This window comes from Caretta caretta, chromosome 10, assembly GCF_965140235.1.
Source record: "Caretta caretta isolate rCarCar2 chromosome 10, rCarCar1.hap1, whole genome shotgun sequence".
In the NCBI taxonomy this organism is placed as follows: Eukaryota; Metazoa; Chordata; order Testudines; family Cheloniidae; genus Caretta; species Caretta caretta.
The window spans coordinates 62,373,331-62,390,665 of NC_134215.1; the positions used below are offsets into that span (position 1 = coordinate 62,373,331).

At 38.1% G+C, this 17,335-nt stretch overlaps 1 protein-coding gene across 3 annotated transcripts in view; it reads left to right on the plus strand.

Moving 5' to 3' along the window:
- Positions 1–17,335, plus strand: part of MYO5A (myosin VA) — a 213,993-nt gene extending 196,658 nt beyond the window's left edge. For all 3 annotated transcript variants that reach the window (XM_048866652.2, XM_075133076.1, XM_048866654.2), the window contains 8 exons: positions 1,910–2,056; positions 2,508–2,662; positions 3,992–4,081; positions 7,360–7,510; positions 8,281–8,563; positions 9,507–9,681; positions 11,060–11,140; positions 13,846–17,335. In XM_048866652.2, the coding sequence (XP_048722609.1) occupies positions 1,910–2,056; positions 2,508–2,662; positions 3,992–4,081; positions 7,360–7,510; positions 8,281–8,563; positions 9,507–9,681; positions 11,060–11,140; positions 13,846–13,998 (1,235 nt within the window). In that variant the 3' untranslated portion in view covers positions 13,999–17,335. The remainder of the gene's footprint in view (positions 1–1,909; positions 2,057–2,507; positions 2,663–3,991; positions 4,082–7,359; positions 7,511–8,280; positions 8,564–9,506; positions 9,682–11,059; positions 11,141–13,845) is intronic.

Sequence of the window (17,335 nt, forward strand, 5' to 3'; positions counted from 1 at the left end):
TTCTCTCATTGTTAATGCAGTCCTGTTCTCTCATTGTTAATGTAGTCCTGTTTGGACATACTTGCTGACTTATTTATTTATGAAGGTTACTTTCTACTGGCTATCACTTCGGCTAGAAGGTTAGAGAACTAGAGAGGCTGACCCACCATACACAATTTTCCATAAGGATAAGGTTTTGCTAAAACTTACACCCAAAATTTACCCCCAAAGTACTCTCTGAGTTCCACCTGAATTAAACAATCCACTTCCATGTTGTCTTCCTGAAGCCACATCTCCAGTGAGGATAAGCTTCCATACATTTGTTGGCTATATGATGGGCTTTGGAGTTCTACCTATAGAAAATAAAATCTTTTAGGAAATCTTCTAGGATGTTCTTTTCCTTGACAGAACGAATGAAGGGAAAAGTGATCTCTTCTCAGAGACTTTCTAGGTGGATTTCAGGCTGCATTCTGCTGGGTTACAAATTAGCAAATATCCCTCCTCTGCAAGGTGTGAGGGCCTACAGCAGAGCTAAGGCAGCTCCGGTAGCCTCTCCAAGAAGTTCACCTTGTTGACATCTTTAAAATGGGAACATGGGGTTCTAGCTGAAGGTTCTAGCTTCATGAGACATTATGCCACAGTGCAAGCTTCTGCAGCTGATGCTTCCTTTGGCTCAGCGGTCCTTCAGTCATCGATACCACACAAATCCTTGCCCCCTCCCCTTAAATAAATACTGCTTGTCAGTCACCCACTGTGAAATACGCATAGGGACCAGCACTCAGAGAAGAAAGAGAGGTTATTTTACCATATATAGTCATTGGAGTTCTTTGAGATGTGTGGTCCCTATCTGTATTCAACTACCCACCCTCCTTCCCCTCTGCTTTGGATCCTCCATATATGATTCATGGTAGAGAAGGAAGTGGAGAGGCCTCCACTGACCCTTACACCCTCAGTTAAGAGGCCAAGGAGAGGAAGTGCACAGGCGCGGACCTATGTCCCTGCTAGTAAAAATCTTCTATCTCAGGCTCGCAGTGGAATACAGATGGGTATTATACAGCTCAAAAATCTCCAGTTAGATGCAAGGTAAATAACCCTTCTTTCTCATGAGCACTAGGATTCAAACTGAAGGTTGGATTGATGAAGGGAATAATGCACTTCATGCAAACCAAATTAGTCATGGGTTAACAGTCTGATTCTAAGCTAATGAAATCATTTCAAAACAAAGTTTAAAAGTGGTTTGCTTTTAAACAGAATTTGAACACCATTGGGTTACGGTTGTAAATAGAGCCACACCACATTCAACATCATTTTCACAAACTGCCCTTCAGGGTATGCTTAGGTTCAAGCATAATTTGTGAAAATGATTATGAAATTTGTTTGTCCTTGAAACCAAACAAACTAGTGTAGAAAGGGGTTGGTCTGAAATAGTTTTCAAACACCATCTCTCACTTCGTGTAACAAAGACATACCTTTAAGAATGCTAACATTTTGCTGAACAGATAATGGTGACCACTGCAGTATAATCCAGTATGTGACTAGTGCTATTTCTGGTTCTTACACTTTTGTTGATGTGAAATCCAGCAAATCAAAACTAATTAATTGCTTTGAATTTCTAAAAACAGTCTGAAAGGCCTTTTTCTCATCACTACATTGGGAGCACTGACAGGGAGGTTAACTTATATTAATGGGAGTTACTCACACACTTCCACTTTTCATCAAAGGGAGGATGTATTCCTATAATATGTTTATCAGGAATTAAGTCTCTTAGCACAATGGGAGTTGTACTGGGAGGTGTTAGGCTAAAGCAAATAAGAATACTCCTTGATGACAAATGTTAGAGTTCTTGAGTAAGAGCATAGGAATTTCTGCTGTCGTGTAAAGCTTGCATTGGAAAATATTTTCTCAGGTTTTTTTTCTCTCCCTCTTAAAGTGGGCCAGATGGAAAACATTTCGCCTGGGCAAATCATTGATGAACCCATACGTCCAGTTAATATTCCACGGAAAGAAAAGGACTTCCAGGGAATGTTAGAATATAAGAAGGATGATGAGCCAAAACTGGTCAAGAATCTTATTTTAGGTAAATATTTTCCTTATTTGCAATAAACAATATAGGAACTTGGGATTTGCCTTATCAGATCAGATAACTGATCTGCGTAGTTTGGTATCTTAGGTTTGGCAATGTCCAGTTTACCTAATATTTTGGAGGAAGGTGAGACTTCTCCAATGCACTAACTCAACTGTATGCATCTTTATTGTAATGTTATCCTTCTTCTTGCTTAGTATATCGAATATTGGCAATGCCTTTTGTAATTCTCCATAAAAAATTTTAACTGGCAAATATTTTTTTTCTGATCCAATAGCTTTGTCAGAAAAATAACACTATTTGTAAAATAAGTGCCATTGGTATTCATTGGCCAGAACTATGGTGATTAACTGAGGATCTGCAGCTATACTGCACATTATACCATCTGACGAATTTAGATTTGATGTAAAGTTCTGTGTGTGTGTGTCTGTCTGGTTTTTCCCAGATCTGAAACCACGTGGTGTAGCAGTCAACCTGATCCCAGGACTACCAGCATATATATTATTCATGTGTGTCCGCCATGCTGATTACCTTAATGATGATCAAAAAGTGAGGTCATTGCTGACTTCCACTATTAATGGCATCAAAAAAGTATTGAAGGTTAGTTGTTTCATGTCCTTTGTGAAAATGCAACTTGAAATCTACTTTTGCTTTTGTTTTAAAGAATAGAAAAAAGGCTTTCACCAATTTGGCTCTTAGTTACTGGTTAGTAAGTCATTCCCACAGGTAACTGCCTATCACAAAAATGTTGTTACCTGTCCCCAGATCATAGCTGGAGTTATACAGAATTAGTTTCACAATATAGTAGAGACAGTTTGACTCAAAAGAACAGTAGAAGTTATATTAACCCTTGTTTGATCCTAAAGAGCTTTCATCCTGCCCTCCACCCGTGCATGTATAATTTTGTGCACATAGTCACTTGCACAACTCATTCTTTATAGAACCCTTCCAATCCTCTTCATAATGCCACGCTGTTAACCCATATACTCCCATTGCTGTTTTGGTTGGGAGATTCTCAAATGGTTATGTGTAATTCTAAGGACTGTTCTGTGAGCTGGTAGAAAGGTTGAGGCCAGTGAACATTAATATCCTTAAATAGATTACCCTATGTAATTTTTATCAGGGCATTTTTCAGTCATTAAACAAAACAGCTACCATGACTGAAAAGCATTTAAGCAATGCACACCTTCTGGAAAAGCTTTAGTAAACACCAGTTGTGCAGGAATTCAGATAAAGTACTTAAGACAATATATGAATAGTCTTGGGAGAACAATGTGTCTAGTTATATCAGTTACTGCATGTTCCGTAAAGTGCTTCAGATTTAATTGTTCAGGAACCAGTTTCTAGGTTCAAAGCAAGCCTGGGGCTTTGTTTTTTCTTGTTAAGTTGACGTGTCAGGTTTATTAAAATTGTTACAAAGTGGTAGTGAAAGACCTCCAAATTCTAAGTTATGTTTTTGCTCCCCCTGCTGTACATCTTTATCCTCAGTGTTGCAGTTTGCTGAAACCAGTCATACTGTAGCACAGTGAGTACTGGTAAGAGAAAGTGCAGGAACAAACACAATCACCTAGATTTCAGCTCAGTTCACAGGACGGGGAAATGCCTGTAAAATTGGAAAAGAAAAAATTGGTTTGAAAAATAATATTTTGAAACTTCTACGAGAGGGTAAAAATGAATTTCACCGTTTTAAGAAAACACTTGCCTTTCAAATAATGTTATGGCAGTGTACAAAAAGCTGTCAAACATCAACATTACTATACTGGTAAGTCTATACAACTACTAGAAGAAAATGCGTGTATAGTGTTTTATTATTTTTAATTATTTTACAATGTATAGTGTATAATTTTTTGTTCTATTTTAGTTTTTAACATTTTCTTTTTCAATTTTTCTTATGAATCCAAACTCAAATGTCTTTGTTTTTGTCTTCAGAAAAGAGGTGACGACGTTGAAACTGTCTCCTTCTGGCTATCTAACACCTGCCGATTTTTGCACTGTTTGAAACAGTATAGTGGAGAAGAGGCAAGTGCCACTCCTGTTCTGTTTTTTTATTTTTATCATATGATTCATATTAGACCTTTCCCTTAAATTTAGTGTTTTGTTAAAATGCAAAATGAAAATAGGTGCAACAGTTAATGTGCACTAACCGTTCAACTTCAAAGGTGGGTTCAGATATGGCATGGTTCACAAATGAGGCACATTTGATAGTGTCAAGCAAGTTCACAATGTTTTCACAGCATTTGACTGTTCAAAATAATTGATGATCTTCGACCAAGAAAGATAGAAGACTGGTATAGTAAAGAGCTTACAGACCAGATAGGCTTGCATAGTGTCATCATACCAGTGGTATCAATCTGTGTTCCCATCAGATCTCAAAGTTAGGCAGTATCTCTAAGAAACACCAAAGGGCTTTGGAATAGGTGGTGGTAAGTTAGTAGATGGCATTGCAAGTCCATAGTGAACCAGTGTCCCAGCATGGTGCTAGAGGGCATCATGCTGGAAGTGCCATCTTTCAGATTACATACAAAATTAAGGTTTCAGCTAATTTTGGTAGTTAAAGATGCATGGCATTATTTGTAAAAATAAGGATGTTAGCCCATTAGCCATGGTGTCCTGAACACATTTCAAGTAAGGTAGAACATAGTTATCCATCTGATTCATTCCTGCAAATTTAATTAGATATTATAGGAGGGATTCTCTCCATAACCATCCAACGGAGAATTCCCCAAGATAAAATTGGAGGGTGGGATCTCTCACCTGCCGCAAAGCTGGCAGAAGTGTCTCCTGCACCAGATGCTGCCCACTGCCACGCAGGATGTGGGAAGGAGCTCTACTCAGCTATGCTGAGCCTCCACTGGTATATGACTATGCACCAGTGGTGTACATTGGTGCAACTCTGGGGCTTTACAAACACACAGCAGGGCACAGACCAGCCCAAAAAATGAGAAGCTCTGACACTTTCCACCCACCCACTCTCCTGCACTGATTGGAGATTGACCCTGAGAGAGAATCTGGCCTGTATCTCTGTGTAGAAAAGAAAAGGAATAATTGTGCTGCCTTGCTCTAAGCTTGTAAACCCTATTCACATCTCACTCCAGAAGTGGCTGTATTTCAGTGCTGCATGAAGTGATGCCTCAGTGTAGTGTTTATATCAGTTTAATTTTCTAATGTACTCTGTAATCCTTCAAGATGAAAGGTTTTGTGATGGTGGCAAAATTATAGTTATCTGAATATTAAAAAAAGACATTTAAGGTACACACTATATGTAGATCAGTGCTACTCAAAGTGGTGGTCTGCGGACCGGTGCCAGTCCGCGAGCCATTGGCTGCCGGTCTGCGCGCACATTGAAAACAAAAATTGCCGGTCCCCCACATCAGATAGCTTGAGAAGCACTGATGTAGAGTACATATGTTACACTCCCCCTGAGCATGGGTCTAAATAGCAGTGTAGACAGTGTGGCACTGCTGAGGCAAGCAAAGACATTCCTGAAGCCTCTGGATATGTACCCTACATGCCCAAGCAGTGCCTCTCCTGTCTACACTGCTCTGTTTTTAGCAGTGTAGTCTCCCACTGCCAGAGCCTTTCCCCGCCACAGTAAAAAGACTATGGCAGTGGGGCACGGCTCCAGTGCGGGGAAGCAGCAGGGCAGGGCTCTGGAAGCTCCCTGCTGCTTCCCTCATGCTAGAGCCTTTCACTGACACGCTGTGGTGTGGATGCAGCCTGCTTTTCATTGCAGTGTGTAGCTATCCTGCACAGTACTGCAAGAGGTGTGCAGTGTGGATGTAGCCTTAGAGGGAGGTCTTTAAATGCGCCTTTCTATTCATACAATTCTTTAAAGGCCTAGAAAGACTATTTGTGCAGCTAGAAATAACGGGGGCAAAGTAGTGGTTTATTTGTAACTTCAGTAAATGCTTCAGATTCTTGAAGTTTCAAGGCAGTGTAGCCTGATCTACAGATTATGTATTAATTATATTGATTACTTACGAATCCTGAGTTATCACTTCGAGGGTTGATAGTTTCTTGTCCCAAGACCAGGCCCAGTATTATTCAAATTATTATATAGTTGGAAACCCCAATGTCCACAGTTGCAACACTCACTGCAGGAAGTCTTCAATATATTTACAAATAGTTTATCAATACATTTACACAGTCACAAACACCCCAACTCAGTAAGGTAGAAAGAGATACTACAGAATGCACATCTGCACATCCATATACTCACACCATCCCTTGTAGAACAGCCTGAACTGTTAGCCTTCATGTTCCTCATCAACATCACCTTTCCCCTCATCACCACTAGCCATTATTCTGGCACCTCCCAAGGACTACATCTCCTTCTACTGCCCCTAAGGGCAGGTCTTCACTATCCACCGGATTGGCGGATAGTGATCGATCTATTGGGGATCGATTTATCGCGTCTCGTCTAGATGTGATAAATTGATCCCTGAATGCGCTCCCCGTCAACTCCGGAACTCCAGCTCGCGAGAGGCGGAAGCGGAGTCGACGGGGGAGCAGCAGCAGTCAACTCGCCGCCGTCCTCACGGTCAGGTAAGTTAACCTAAGATACGCCGACTTCAGCTATGCTATTCATGTAGCTGAAGTTGCGTATCTTAGGTTGACTTTGCCCTCCCCCAGTATAGACCAGGGCTAAGAGTGATGCAAGGGTTTTTCCCCTTTTCCTTATTTGTATTTCCTTACCTTACTAATGTTGGAGTATCCTTTTCCTATAGGTTAACATATCAATGATCTCAGTTTATTATCATATATGTCAATTCGTTACCATGGCCCTCTTGTGGTTAGTTATTTGTAGATGTAGCTTATGTACCTGTTATGTACGTCAATTCATATATATGGTCGAGTCATGTTCCTGTGGTCAGAAATTCCCCTTAAACACTCTATTTTTAGCTCCCTGATACTTGGAGTTTCCGTTGGGTCATTTTTCTGTCTAAAGTTTATCTGTTCAAAGTTCATAGGCCTCAAGCCTTATGCTAACTTGCTGAAGCTAATATCTGACAAGATACAGGCCTGTAGGTTCCTTGCATTAATGATGAATATAATGCAAAGCAGTGAATATAATAAAGGCAAGCTCAACCTATGATAGAAGTCATTTGATCCATATCCAAAATGCAAATCCAAGTGTTAGCTGCAATAGAACCAACTTTTAAATGAAATGTTTTGGGGATGTAAGCGGGAGAATGGGAATGGATTTTCAAAGGAGTATTACTCGCCTACAGTAAGAAAAAAATATACATGCTATTTTGTACATTGAAGCATTTGCTTCCATTGTCTTGTGAATTCAGGGATTTATGAAGCACAACACGCCTCGTCAGAATGAACACTGCCTCACCAATTTTGACTTGGCTGAATACAGACAGGTATTGAGTGACTTGGCTATTCAGATCTACCAGCAGCTCGTCAGAGTGTTAGAGAATATTCTGCAGCCAATGATTGGTAAGGCAAAATTAAATTCTTCTAACTTTCCAGCTATATTAATCATAATAAATTTCTCCCTACTCAATGAGAATGTGGTAGTATATGATGTCTTGTATTTTCCCTTAAATGGTATATTTATATTAAAGCACCCTACTAGTATTCTGTTTATAAATGACTAGTATAAGCAGAGATCAGGGAGAGAGAATGAAAGCATAACTCTGTTGCTACTCCCTCCCACACTATGACAGAATAGCTGGATGTACCATATAAATGCTTGTAATAAAGTAATAATATTGTCAGCAGTGAAGTAGTTAACAATGTTGATATTTAAATTCACATTTTTTTAAATGAAAATGATTTATTCTAGATCTCTAAGCAAAGCCCATTAAATTCATGTATCTCCCCTTAAGACAATATTGATATTTAAATTTTCACTTGGCTGCAGAGTCAACTCATCATTTAGATGAATGGAGCAGCTCTTAGCTCCACTGAAGCTATTGCTTATCTAATTGAAGACTCAGGAAAAAAGTACTATATTGAGCCACATTCAAGCTTTCTTTACAACCCTACAGACTAGGCTCTTTTTAAAATTGTAATGGAAACTTAACTTCGATTCTGCAGAAATTAGTGGGGGCAATTAGAAAAGATCTGGAATGGTATAGAATGGTGGCCAATAGAAAGCTCAGTCTACTACTTGTATATAAATATTAATTACTATTGTTTTGTAAAAATGTGTATATATTTGGGCATTTTTCAGCTATAGTAATAATGTTGTCAATCAAATGCAGTTTCAGGAATGCTGGAGCATGAAACTATTCAAGGCGTCTCAGGGGTAAAGCCACCAGGGCTGCGAAAGAGAACGTCCAGTATTGCGGATGAAGGGACCTACACGCTGGACTCTATCATTCGACAGCTGAACACATTCCACTCTGTAATGTGTCAGCATGGTATGGATCCGGAGTTGATCAAGCAAGTTGTCAAGCAAACGTTCTACATCACTGGGGCAGTAACCCTGAATAACCTCCTCTTGCGCAAGGACATGTGCTCCTGGAGCAAAGGGATGCAGATACGGTGAGAGAGCGCTCCATAGTATTTTCACTCGCCTCTTAAATGTACTGTTGGCTGTAAGAATGGATTTGTTATGCTCAGATAATTGTTTTGAATAATAGTTGTATTTCAGCATTCCATCTAAGAGAGAAGTGTGTCGGACTCCTTTATGCTGGTTTTGAGGGTTTCTTGCACTTAATATTTCACCAGGAAGTCATCATGTAATTTAGGGGTAAATCCTGGTTCCACAAACAAAGCTTCTGTAGGATGAAGTTGGGGGGAAACAAAATTAATTCCCTTTTATCTGCAAGTAAGGCTCAGCCCAGATGGTCAACACCTGCTACTGCAGAGTATGGGAAGGTGTAGCAAATGTTCCTCATTGCTTAACCTTGTCAGTTTGTGGCTCAGTGGACACATGATGTGTTCAGATCTATTGTCGTTCCTCTTTTTCCCAGTATGGGACACATTTTATTCATTTTTTGGTGTCTGTTGCCCAGTATATTCTGTTTGTATAGTGTTTATCATATTCATCTCCTAAGAAGCTTTGAAAATCTCAGCCTAATATACAAGGGTGAAATCCTGCTTGTCTTAACTGCACAGAGTAGTCCCATTGAGGTGAATAAGGGGAACAGAGTTAGGCCGTACATCCAAACAGAGCCAAACAAGGAGGAGAAGCGGTAGATAGAGAGTGTTTGGCCATTATTTTCAAATATTCTTTGGAACTCAGGGTGTGAAGGCTTCTAATGGCACAGCATAGGGTTATTAAATAATTCTCAGGAAAATCAATTGAAGGGAGCTGCTATGGAAATAAACTTTACGGAAATTATAACTAGGTACTGTGTGAGGGAAGTACCCACAAAAACAAAATATGGGCATTAATTAAACAGAAAATCTAAAGCTCTTGATATTTGGTCAGACTTGAACAGTAGGAGTGAAAACATTCTTGGGGGGTTTCCTCTTTTAACAGGTACAATGTGAGTCAGCTTGAAGAATGGCTACGTGACAAAAATTTGATGAATAGTGGGGCTAAAGAAACACTGGAGCCTCTAATTCAGGCCGCACAGTTGTTACAGGTGAAAAAGAAGACGGATGAAGACGCAGAAGCCATTTGTTCAATGTGCAATGCTCTAACTACTGCTCAGGTAATCCACCCCTTATCCTGACAGCTGTTACATTTATGCGCACGTCTAAACTGTGTTTTTTCTAGGCCTGCATGTGCTTCCATCTCAGAGATTGGGTATTTCTGATCATGTTGTTGTAAATAAGCATAATGAAAACAGAGGACGAATGGGATAGTGGGTCCTCTCCCAAGGTCTGTGCACAAAATAGGTTCCAGGTTGTACTGCTTTAACGATACCAGTATAGTTAAGATGGCACAATCCCACCAATGTGGATGCAGTTATGGGGGTGGGGGAGTGCGATATACTAATATAGCTAAGGGGAATAAGCTATACTGGCATAAAGGGCCTTTATACCAGTGTAATCCGTACTCAGGGTTGTACCAGAATAGTTAGTTCAATTGAAAAAACACTACAGGTGACTGAAATAGTTATATCTGTACAAAATCCGTGTAGGCTAGGCCTTTGACTCCAAGAATAAGAGATGCCTGTGTACCATACTACTACATTCCAGCCCAATCCCAATCCCTGCATCAGAAATGTAGACGTACCTGTTGCTTTTGCACTTTAAGAAAAAGTTCCAATTTCAAATTTTATTTAAAAAAATAGAATCATGAAAAAAGTACAGAGATTTTTACTTAAGCTAAAGAAAGTTATTCTGTAACATTTGATGTTCCCCTTACTGATGTCTGTCTTTTTCTTGGTTTGGGGTCTTCGTCCTACATTTAGGGCTCTAACTTGTTCCATTTAAAATCAGTGGAAATTTTACTACAGTCTTTGATGGGAACAGGATAGGGTCCGAAATGTAGGACCAAATTCAGGTAAAGGAAGTAGCAACACTTCCACTGACTTCAGTGGATGTAAGATATTATTGCTGCTGATTGATTGTCTTCTGGTAATTTTCACAGTGTGGTAGGCACTGCCCACACATGTGTCCGGCAATAGTGCCTGCCCCAAAGGACACACAATCTAAGAAGACAAGTGATATATGAAGGATGGAGAGAGTGAGCGAGCACTAACCCTTACATTTTAAAAACAGTCGTCAACCTCTAATCTCCTCCTGTGCTGGTATTAGCTGATCAATTTCGTGTAGCTGTCATGGAAGAAGTAGGAGTTGCCAGTGTGCCAGGATCAGCTGTTTAATAATATTGTACAGCTATGTATTTTCACATAAAAAAATATAAAAGGCTTGTTTATTTTAAATATGTGCCTTAATTTCTTATAGCATATAGCAATTTCTTAAATGAGTAAGAAAATTTCAAATGCATTGATTTGAAAAAAACTGTAACCAGCACTTGTAGACAACTAATTTAGAAAGATATTTTTAAACATTAAGAATAGGATGCATATATATTTAATTCAACAATAGACTGAAACCAAGAACTGTTGTTTTTCTTCACAGATTGTAAAAGTTTTGAATTTGTATACTCCAGTTAATGAGTTTGAAGAAAGGGTCTCAATATCATTTATACGTACGATACAGGTAAGTCTGTTTTTTGCCCCACATATTGTTGAGTTAGTTCTACAGGAACACATCAGTGAGCCAAAATAGGTGTTGTCATAAAGTACAGTGCGATATTCAAAGTAAAGCAGGCTTGTCAACTACATTTTCTTTTCTTCTTCTGTAATACAGATGTGATACCAAGACATTTACCATATATACTTATTCATAAGCCGAATATTTTTGGTAAAAAAGTGACGCATCAAAGAATGGGGGTTGGCTTATAAACAGGTCTACACCAACATTTGATGATTTTAAACTCTATGAAATCATTGAATTGAATATTTAATACATTGTCATTTTGTTTACCTGGAGTGTCTGCAGGCATGGAGCCCCTCAGTTCCCTGTGGCCGCGGTTCGCCGTTCCCAGCCAATGGGAGCTGCAGGAAGTGGGAACTGAGGGGCTCCATGCCTGTGAACGCTCCAGGTAAACAAAAGGTCCCAACCCGCCAGCGGCTTACCCTGACAGGCCGGGAGCCAAAGTTTGCCAACCCCTGAAATATAGGGTCAATTTATGAAAGTGTCATACAGTTTTTACTATTTTTACTTATCCATCTTGGGGGGTCGGCTTATAAACAAACGGGCTAATGAACGAGTATATACGGTATGTTTATTGTAGACTGTCACAATTTCTGCTACGATTTGCAGATTTAAACTAATGTAGACTTTATAAACTTTCTATCACTATTTATTTTTAAAATGAATTCTAGGTACCTGATTTTCAGAAGATGACATAATTTTTCTATCTCTGTATCTTTATTTGTGCACACTCCACTATACCCACTTTTCAAGTATTAACATTTGTAAATGCAAGTGAGGAAATTTGTACACACCAAACCCATTCATTCAAATTTTTTTCACACAAGAGGTCAATTTGAGACTACTTTGAAAACTGAGCCATACATATCAGAAGTTCTCAATTCAGCTCTTCTAATTTGAAAAATATGATGAGAATTAAACATTTTTTGAAAATTCAGAGGAATACTGGCTAGTTAATTAATTTTTAAAATTATCTGGTATCTATTAGGGGAACAATAAGATTGATAAGGGAGATTGACAAGATACAATAACTCCTCACTTAACGTTGTAGTTATGTTCCTGAAAAATGCTACTTTAAGCAAAATGATGTTAAGCGAATCCAATTTCCCCATAAGAATTATGTAAATAGCAGGGGTTAGATTCCAGGGAAATTTTTTTCACCAGACAAAAGACTATATTTTATATACATATACACACGTATACACAGTATAAGTTTTAAACAAACAATTTAATACCGTACACAGCAATGATGATTGTGAAGCTTGGTCGAGGTGGAGGAGTCAGAGGGTGGAAAAGGGTGGGATATTTCCCAGGGGATGCCTCACTGCTAAACGATGAACTAACACTCGGCTGAGCCCTCAAGGGTTAACGCGTTGTTGTTAATGTAGCCTCACACTCTACAAGGCAGCACAAAGGGAGGGAGGAGACACAGCATGGCAGAGAGAGACAGAGACACAGATGGGGGGGGGGGGGTGAGACAAACACTGTGTGTGTGTGTGTGTGTGTGTGTGTGTGTGTGAGACGTGCATTGTCCCTTTAAGTACGCTGATCCCACTCTAAGGACACTGCCTTTTTAAGTAGATCTACAAGCTCGGTCCTGAGCCCTGTTTTATGTCCCCCCTCCCCCCCCCGCCCTGTGGAAATGGGGGGCAGGAGCAGTGGGAGGGGGACACCCTGACATTAGCACTTCTCCTTCCGCCCCTGCACAGCAAGCAGGAGGCTCCTGGGAGCAGCTCCAAGGCAGAGGGCAGGAGCCACAGCAGCATATGGCAGTGGGGGGAGGGACAGCTGAACTGCCCGGCAATTGATAGCCTGCTTGGTGGCTGCCACACAAGGAACGATGGGGAGCTGATGGGGGGCTGCTGGGCCACCCTGGTTCCAAACCCTCCTCCCCCACTAGCTCCAGCGGCTGCTCTTCCTGCAAGCAGTGAACAAAGCAGGCAGCTGCTATAAGGGAGCATTGCGCAACTTTAAATGAGCCTGTTCCCTAATTGATCAGCAACATAACAATGAAACAATGTTAACCGGGACAACGTTAAGTGAGGAGTTACTGTAAAACCAAAACAAAACAAATTAATCATTCTGCATACTCTCTGAAGAGGTACAGTTAATATATGCCAGAAAGGTCCCCTACCCTCTGCAGAAAATCTAAATGTTTCTTCAGATTTGTTATGAAGGAAAGACATGCAGATCCAAAGCTGCTCAGGGGCAGCTCTGATTTATGTGCACAACTGTTACAAAGGGTCCAGATCAAGCTACCAAATGTATATGTATATATTTTGCACTGAACAGTAGTCAAATATTTAGTATAACAAGCTCAAACAATGACATGTTTTCTTTTTAATAATTTCTTTCTCAAGAGAATGTTTAAAGCCCACAAAGTAATGATAACTGTAGCTCACGAAAGCTTATGCTCAAATAAATTTGTTAGTCTCTAAGGTGCCACAAGTACTCCTTTTCTTTTTGTGAATACAGACTAACACAGCTGCTACTCTGAAACCTGAAAATCAAGTATAACTGATTATAAGCTCCAGTTTTATTTACAAAAAAAGCATGATACTAAGCAACTCAAATCCAACGTGATTATTTTTGATCTGCCTTTGCTGCAAGATGAAGTATTAACACAACCAATTTCTTATCTTTTATAGATGCGTTTACGAGACAGGAAAGACTCTCCTCAGCTGCTAATGGATGCTAAACACATCTTTCCTGTTACTTTTCCATTTAATCCATCCTCTCTTGCATTAGAAACCATTCAGATTCCAACCAGCTTGGGCCTAGCATTCATCTCACGTGTCTGAACCAAGGCTGCACTGTCAGCTATTGACAATGAGTCTGTTGCCTGAAATCTGAATCCATTAAAACATAGTGAGCCACTGAAAATACGTTTTTGAAGGGACAATACTGTATATGCCCAGATTTTTAGTATGGGTAGCTGGAAATCTACATAACTGTACCACAACTGGAAGGCTGGTAGAAAGATGTGCATTTGTATAGGTCATTATTTTCATGTAGACACATTACTGATTGTTACGTTTCCAGAGTATGAATATAGGGCTAGGGCAAAAATTGTCTTCAGCTGCCTAGAGACATTTTTAGATCTTTAGTAACATATTTAAATAGTGTACATTAAAATCCATACACAATCTGCTCATAGGCAGGGACCAATAAAGACAGACACGGTACTATAAGTGGAGGACTAGAAGTAAGGCATTTTGTAGTAGAATACATAGTCATGTAGGAATCTGTTTCTCCATTAGAGTTTTTGACAATTTAAACATAGCAAACTGGCAATATATAAAATAATTTGTTAAACAGCTTCCTTATTTATGTCAGTATGACATAAATTATGAAGTTTTAAAGTCTTTTGGCTTACTATGCGGTATAACATAGGAGTTCATTTGTTAGTACTGTGATTTACTAAACATATTAAACTGCTGCTGAGTATTGTGTTCTTTAAAATGTATGACAGTATCCTTTATTAGGCACTAAAATAGGAGACTTCACTTTTTCTTATCAACTTTGTTTACAGTCCAATGCAGTCCATTCTTTTAACTGGATTTATGCAAATGTCAACAAATATCACCTGGAAAGGAAAAATGGTAACTAAGCACAAGTAGCACATTGGAAGTTACATGACAGTTTTCTTTAAAGATAGGATACAAAAATATTCGTTTTGTGGCAAAATGAACAAAAGTCAGTCATGATTATTATAATTATTTCATATTTTGTAGTTGGTCAGGGTTTTTCCTTTGTCCAATTTTAGTCCAAGGAAATGGCATTGTATTTTTTCAATATCATCCATTTTATGTCTTTGCCACACTTTTTAAGATGTATTCTCAAATACCTAGAATGAAAGGGGAAATTCCTTGAGTAGGCCAATACCTTCATTAGTCTATATATTGGCTTCTGGAAACGTACAACAAACATTGACTGGAAAGGGAGTATTTAAAATTGTGCAGTTTTTGAATCTATCCACATAGTTCAATGAACCTATTTAACAAAAAGATTACTTCATGCTAGAAAAATAGTTTTAAAAAAAATCTATAAAGTGTTCTGTAAGATCCAGAATGCACAATGAGAAATTATAGTTGTTTTGGCATCTGCACTTCCAATCAGAAAGAATATTCCCTCTTTCACTCCTCAGATCTTCTCCAGTGTGGAATTTATATTTTAAAATATACAGAGGCCTTGGTCAACACTCCATTTCTGAATTTTAAAACATGGTCAGTGATGTATAGTTCAAATATACATATGAAAAAGTTGCACATTACTAAATTGTAGAGTGCAATATCTTAATGTATCATGCAAATTAGCAACTTAGCATGAACATTTATTTCTTTATAAGAATAGAAAAGTATTCTAGAGGTATACTTTTAGAATGTTCTGATACTAATCAGTTTGCCTGCAAACCTACAAAATCATTTTGCTATCAGCTGAGCAGACCAATACATTTCAGTTATGTTTTATTTGAGATATATACATGCACCTTATATATGGTGACTGATAAAATGTATAATAAAGAAAGCTTGATCTTTGTCAGTACCATTTTGAAATGCTCATGCCTTTTTATTTTCAGAAGTGTGTGCCCGTTTTTTGTGTTTTATAGCTCACTACTGATACGTTTCGGTACCTACAAGTAAGCATTGCATCTTTAATTTGGATGATCTTTGTTAAATTATTTAAATTATTTTCATATGCAAAGTAAACCAAAAGCACTTCATTCAAATATGTTTGTTACTTTATCTCTGACGCCAAGGATAATATAAGCTGGCTCCAAACACAGTATAATATAATATGGTGGAGTGTACTAATCTTTCAAAGTTTCAGGAAGTACTGCACTTGTTAATATGTCATGAAAAAGCTCTGATACCCAGTAATAGCATAAGAGCAGGAAATAGGTGAGACATTTAGAAAAATAGAAACTTTTCTCCTCCTGTTTAAATAAAACTGGCACAACAGTATATTCATACTGTAGATCAGGAAATATATCTACTACTTAAACACATAGTTATGAAAATTGATGTTTAAAATGTATTTTTGTTTTTAAAATTTGTTTACCGGTATAAAGCCTTACTGTGTCTTGTTTCCTTAACAAAGTAGTAATAAGTTGTTTATGGGTATTATCCTTAAACTCAGTGGTTTGAGTAGTGTTACATTTATATCACATTAAAAGTGTATGCTGCTTGACATGTTTTAAAGGAAAATATTTCTAAGTTGAAATAGATGTGTACTTGGTAAATCATCTACAATTTTACATAACAGTATTTTACATGCACTTTTCAGAAGTAAGGATTTTAGTCTTGATTTATGATATAAAATATTTTTCACCTTAGGTTTAAGGTCTCTTTAAATAACCATGGAAACAAATATAAACATCTTTTACCAACTTTTTTTTTCCTTTGACTCATGGTTATGCTCTTTTAATGTGGACATAACTTTTATATTTTAATTTATTCTCTATTGATATAGTAGATTCTGTTGGATGCTGGAAATTATTAATTTGTCAATGTCCCTTTTGACATATATAACCATTCTAAAGATGTTGCACAATAATTACCTCATTGAGTTTGGTATATTTTTAGTCCAGTGATTATTTTGTTCTGCTTTTTGCAACATAATCTTCTATCCAAATTTTAACAAATTGTTACCCAGGCTTTAATCCGAGATGGAACTTGAAAGTGCTTAAAGAATTTTGCTTTATTAAATGTGATTAATCTAGTCTACTTGATCAGAATTGAAAGATATGGTATACGTCATCTTTGAAAAGTTGATTTTTTTTTTTAATCCGTTAACAGTTGTTCCATACCTGGAAACACCAGCATTTGAAAGCTGAAGGTCTGTATCATTTAGGATTTAAAACTGAACACATTTCAAAATATCATACAAGAATTCTGAGAGAATTCCTTTTGTTTTTTAAGATGCTGATAATTCATCTGATAACTAAAAGCCTTTAAACAGGTTTTCACTCTATATCACCACAATACCTGGATGAAAACCAAAACAATTCAGAATGACATAGGCTTTGAAATGTTGTGGCGTCTGATGGTGTATTTAGTAAACGTGTGCATCATAAACACTGTATCCTATTAGCTGTCACTGAAAAATGTCCAAATAAAAACCAACTCTACAACTGTT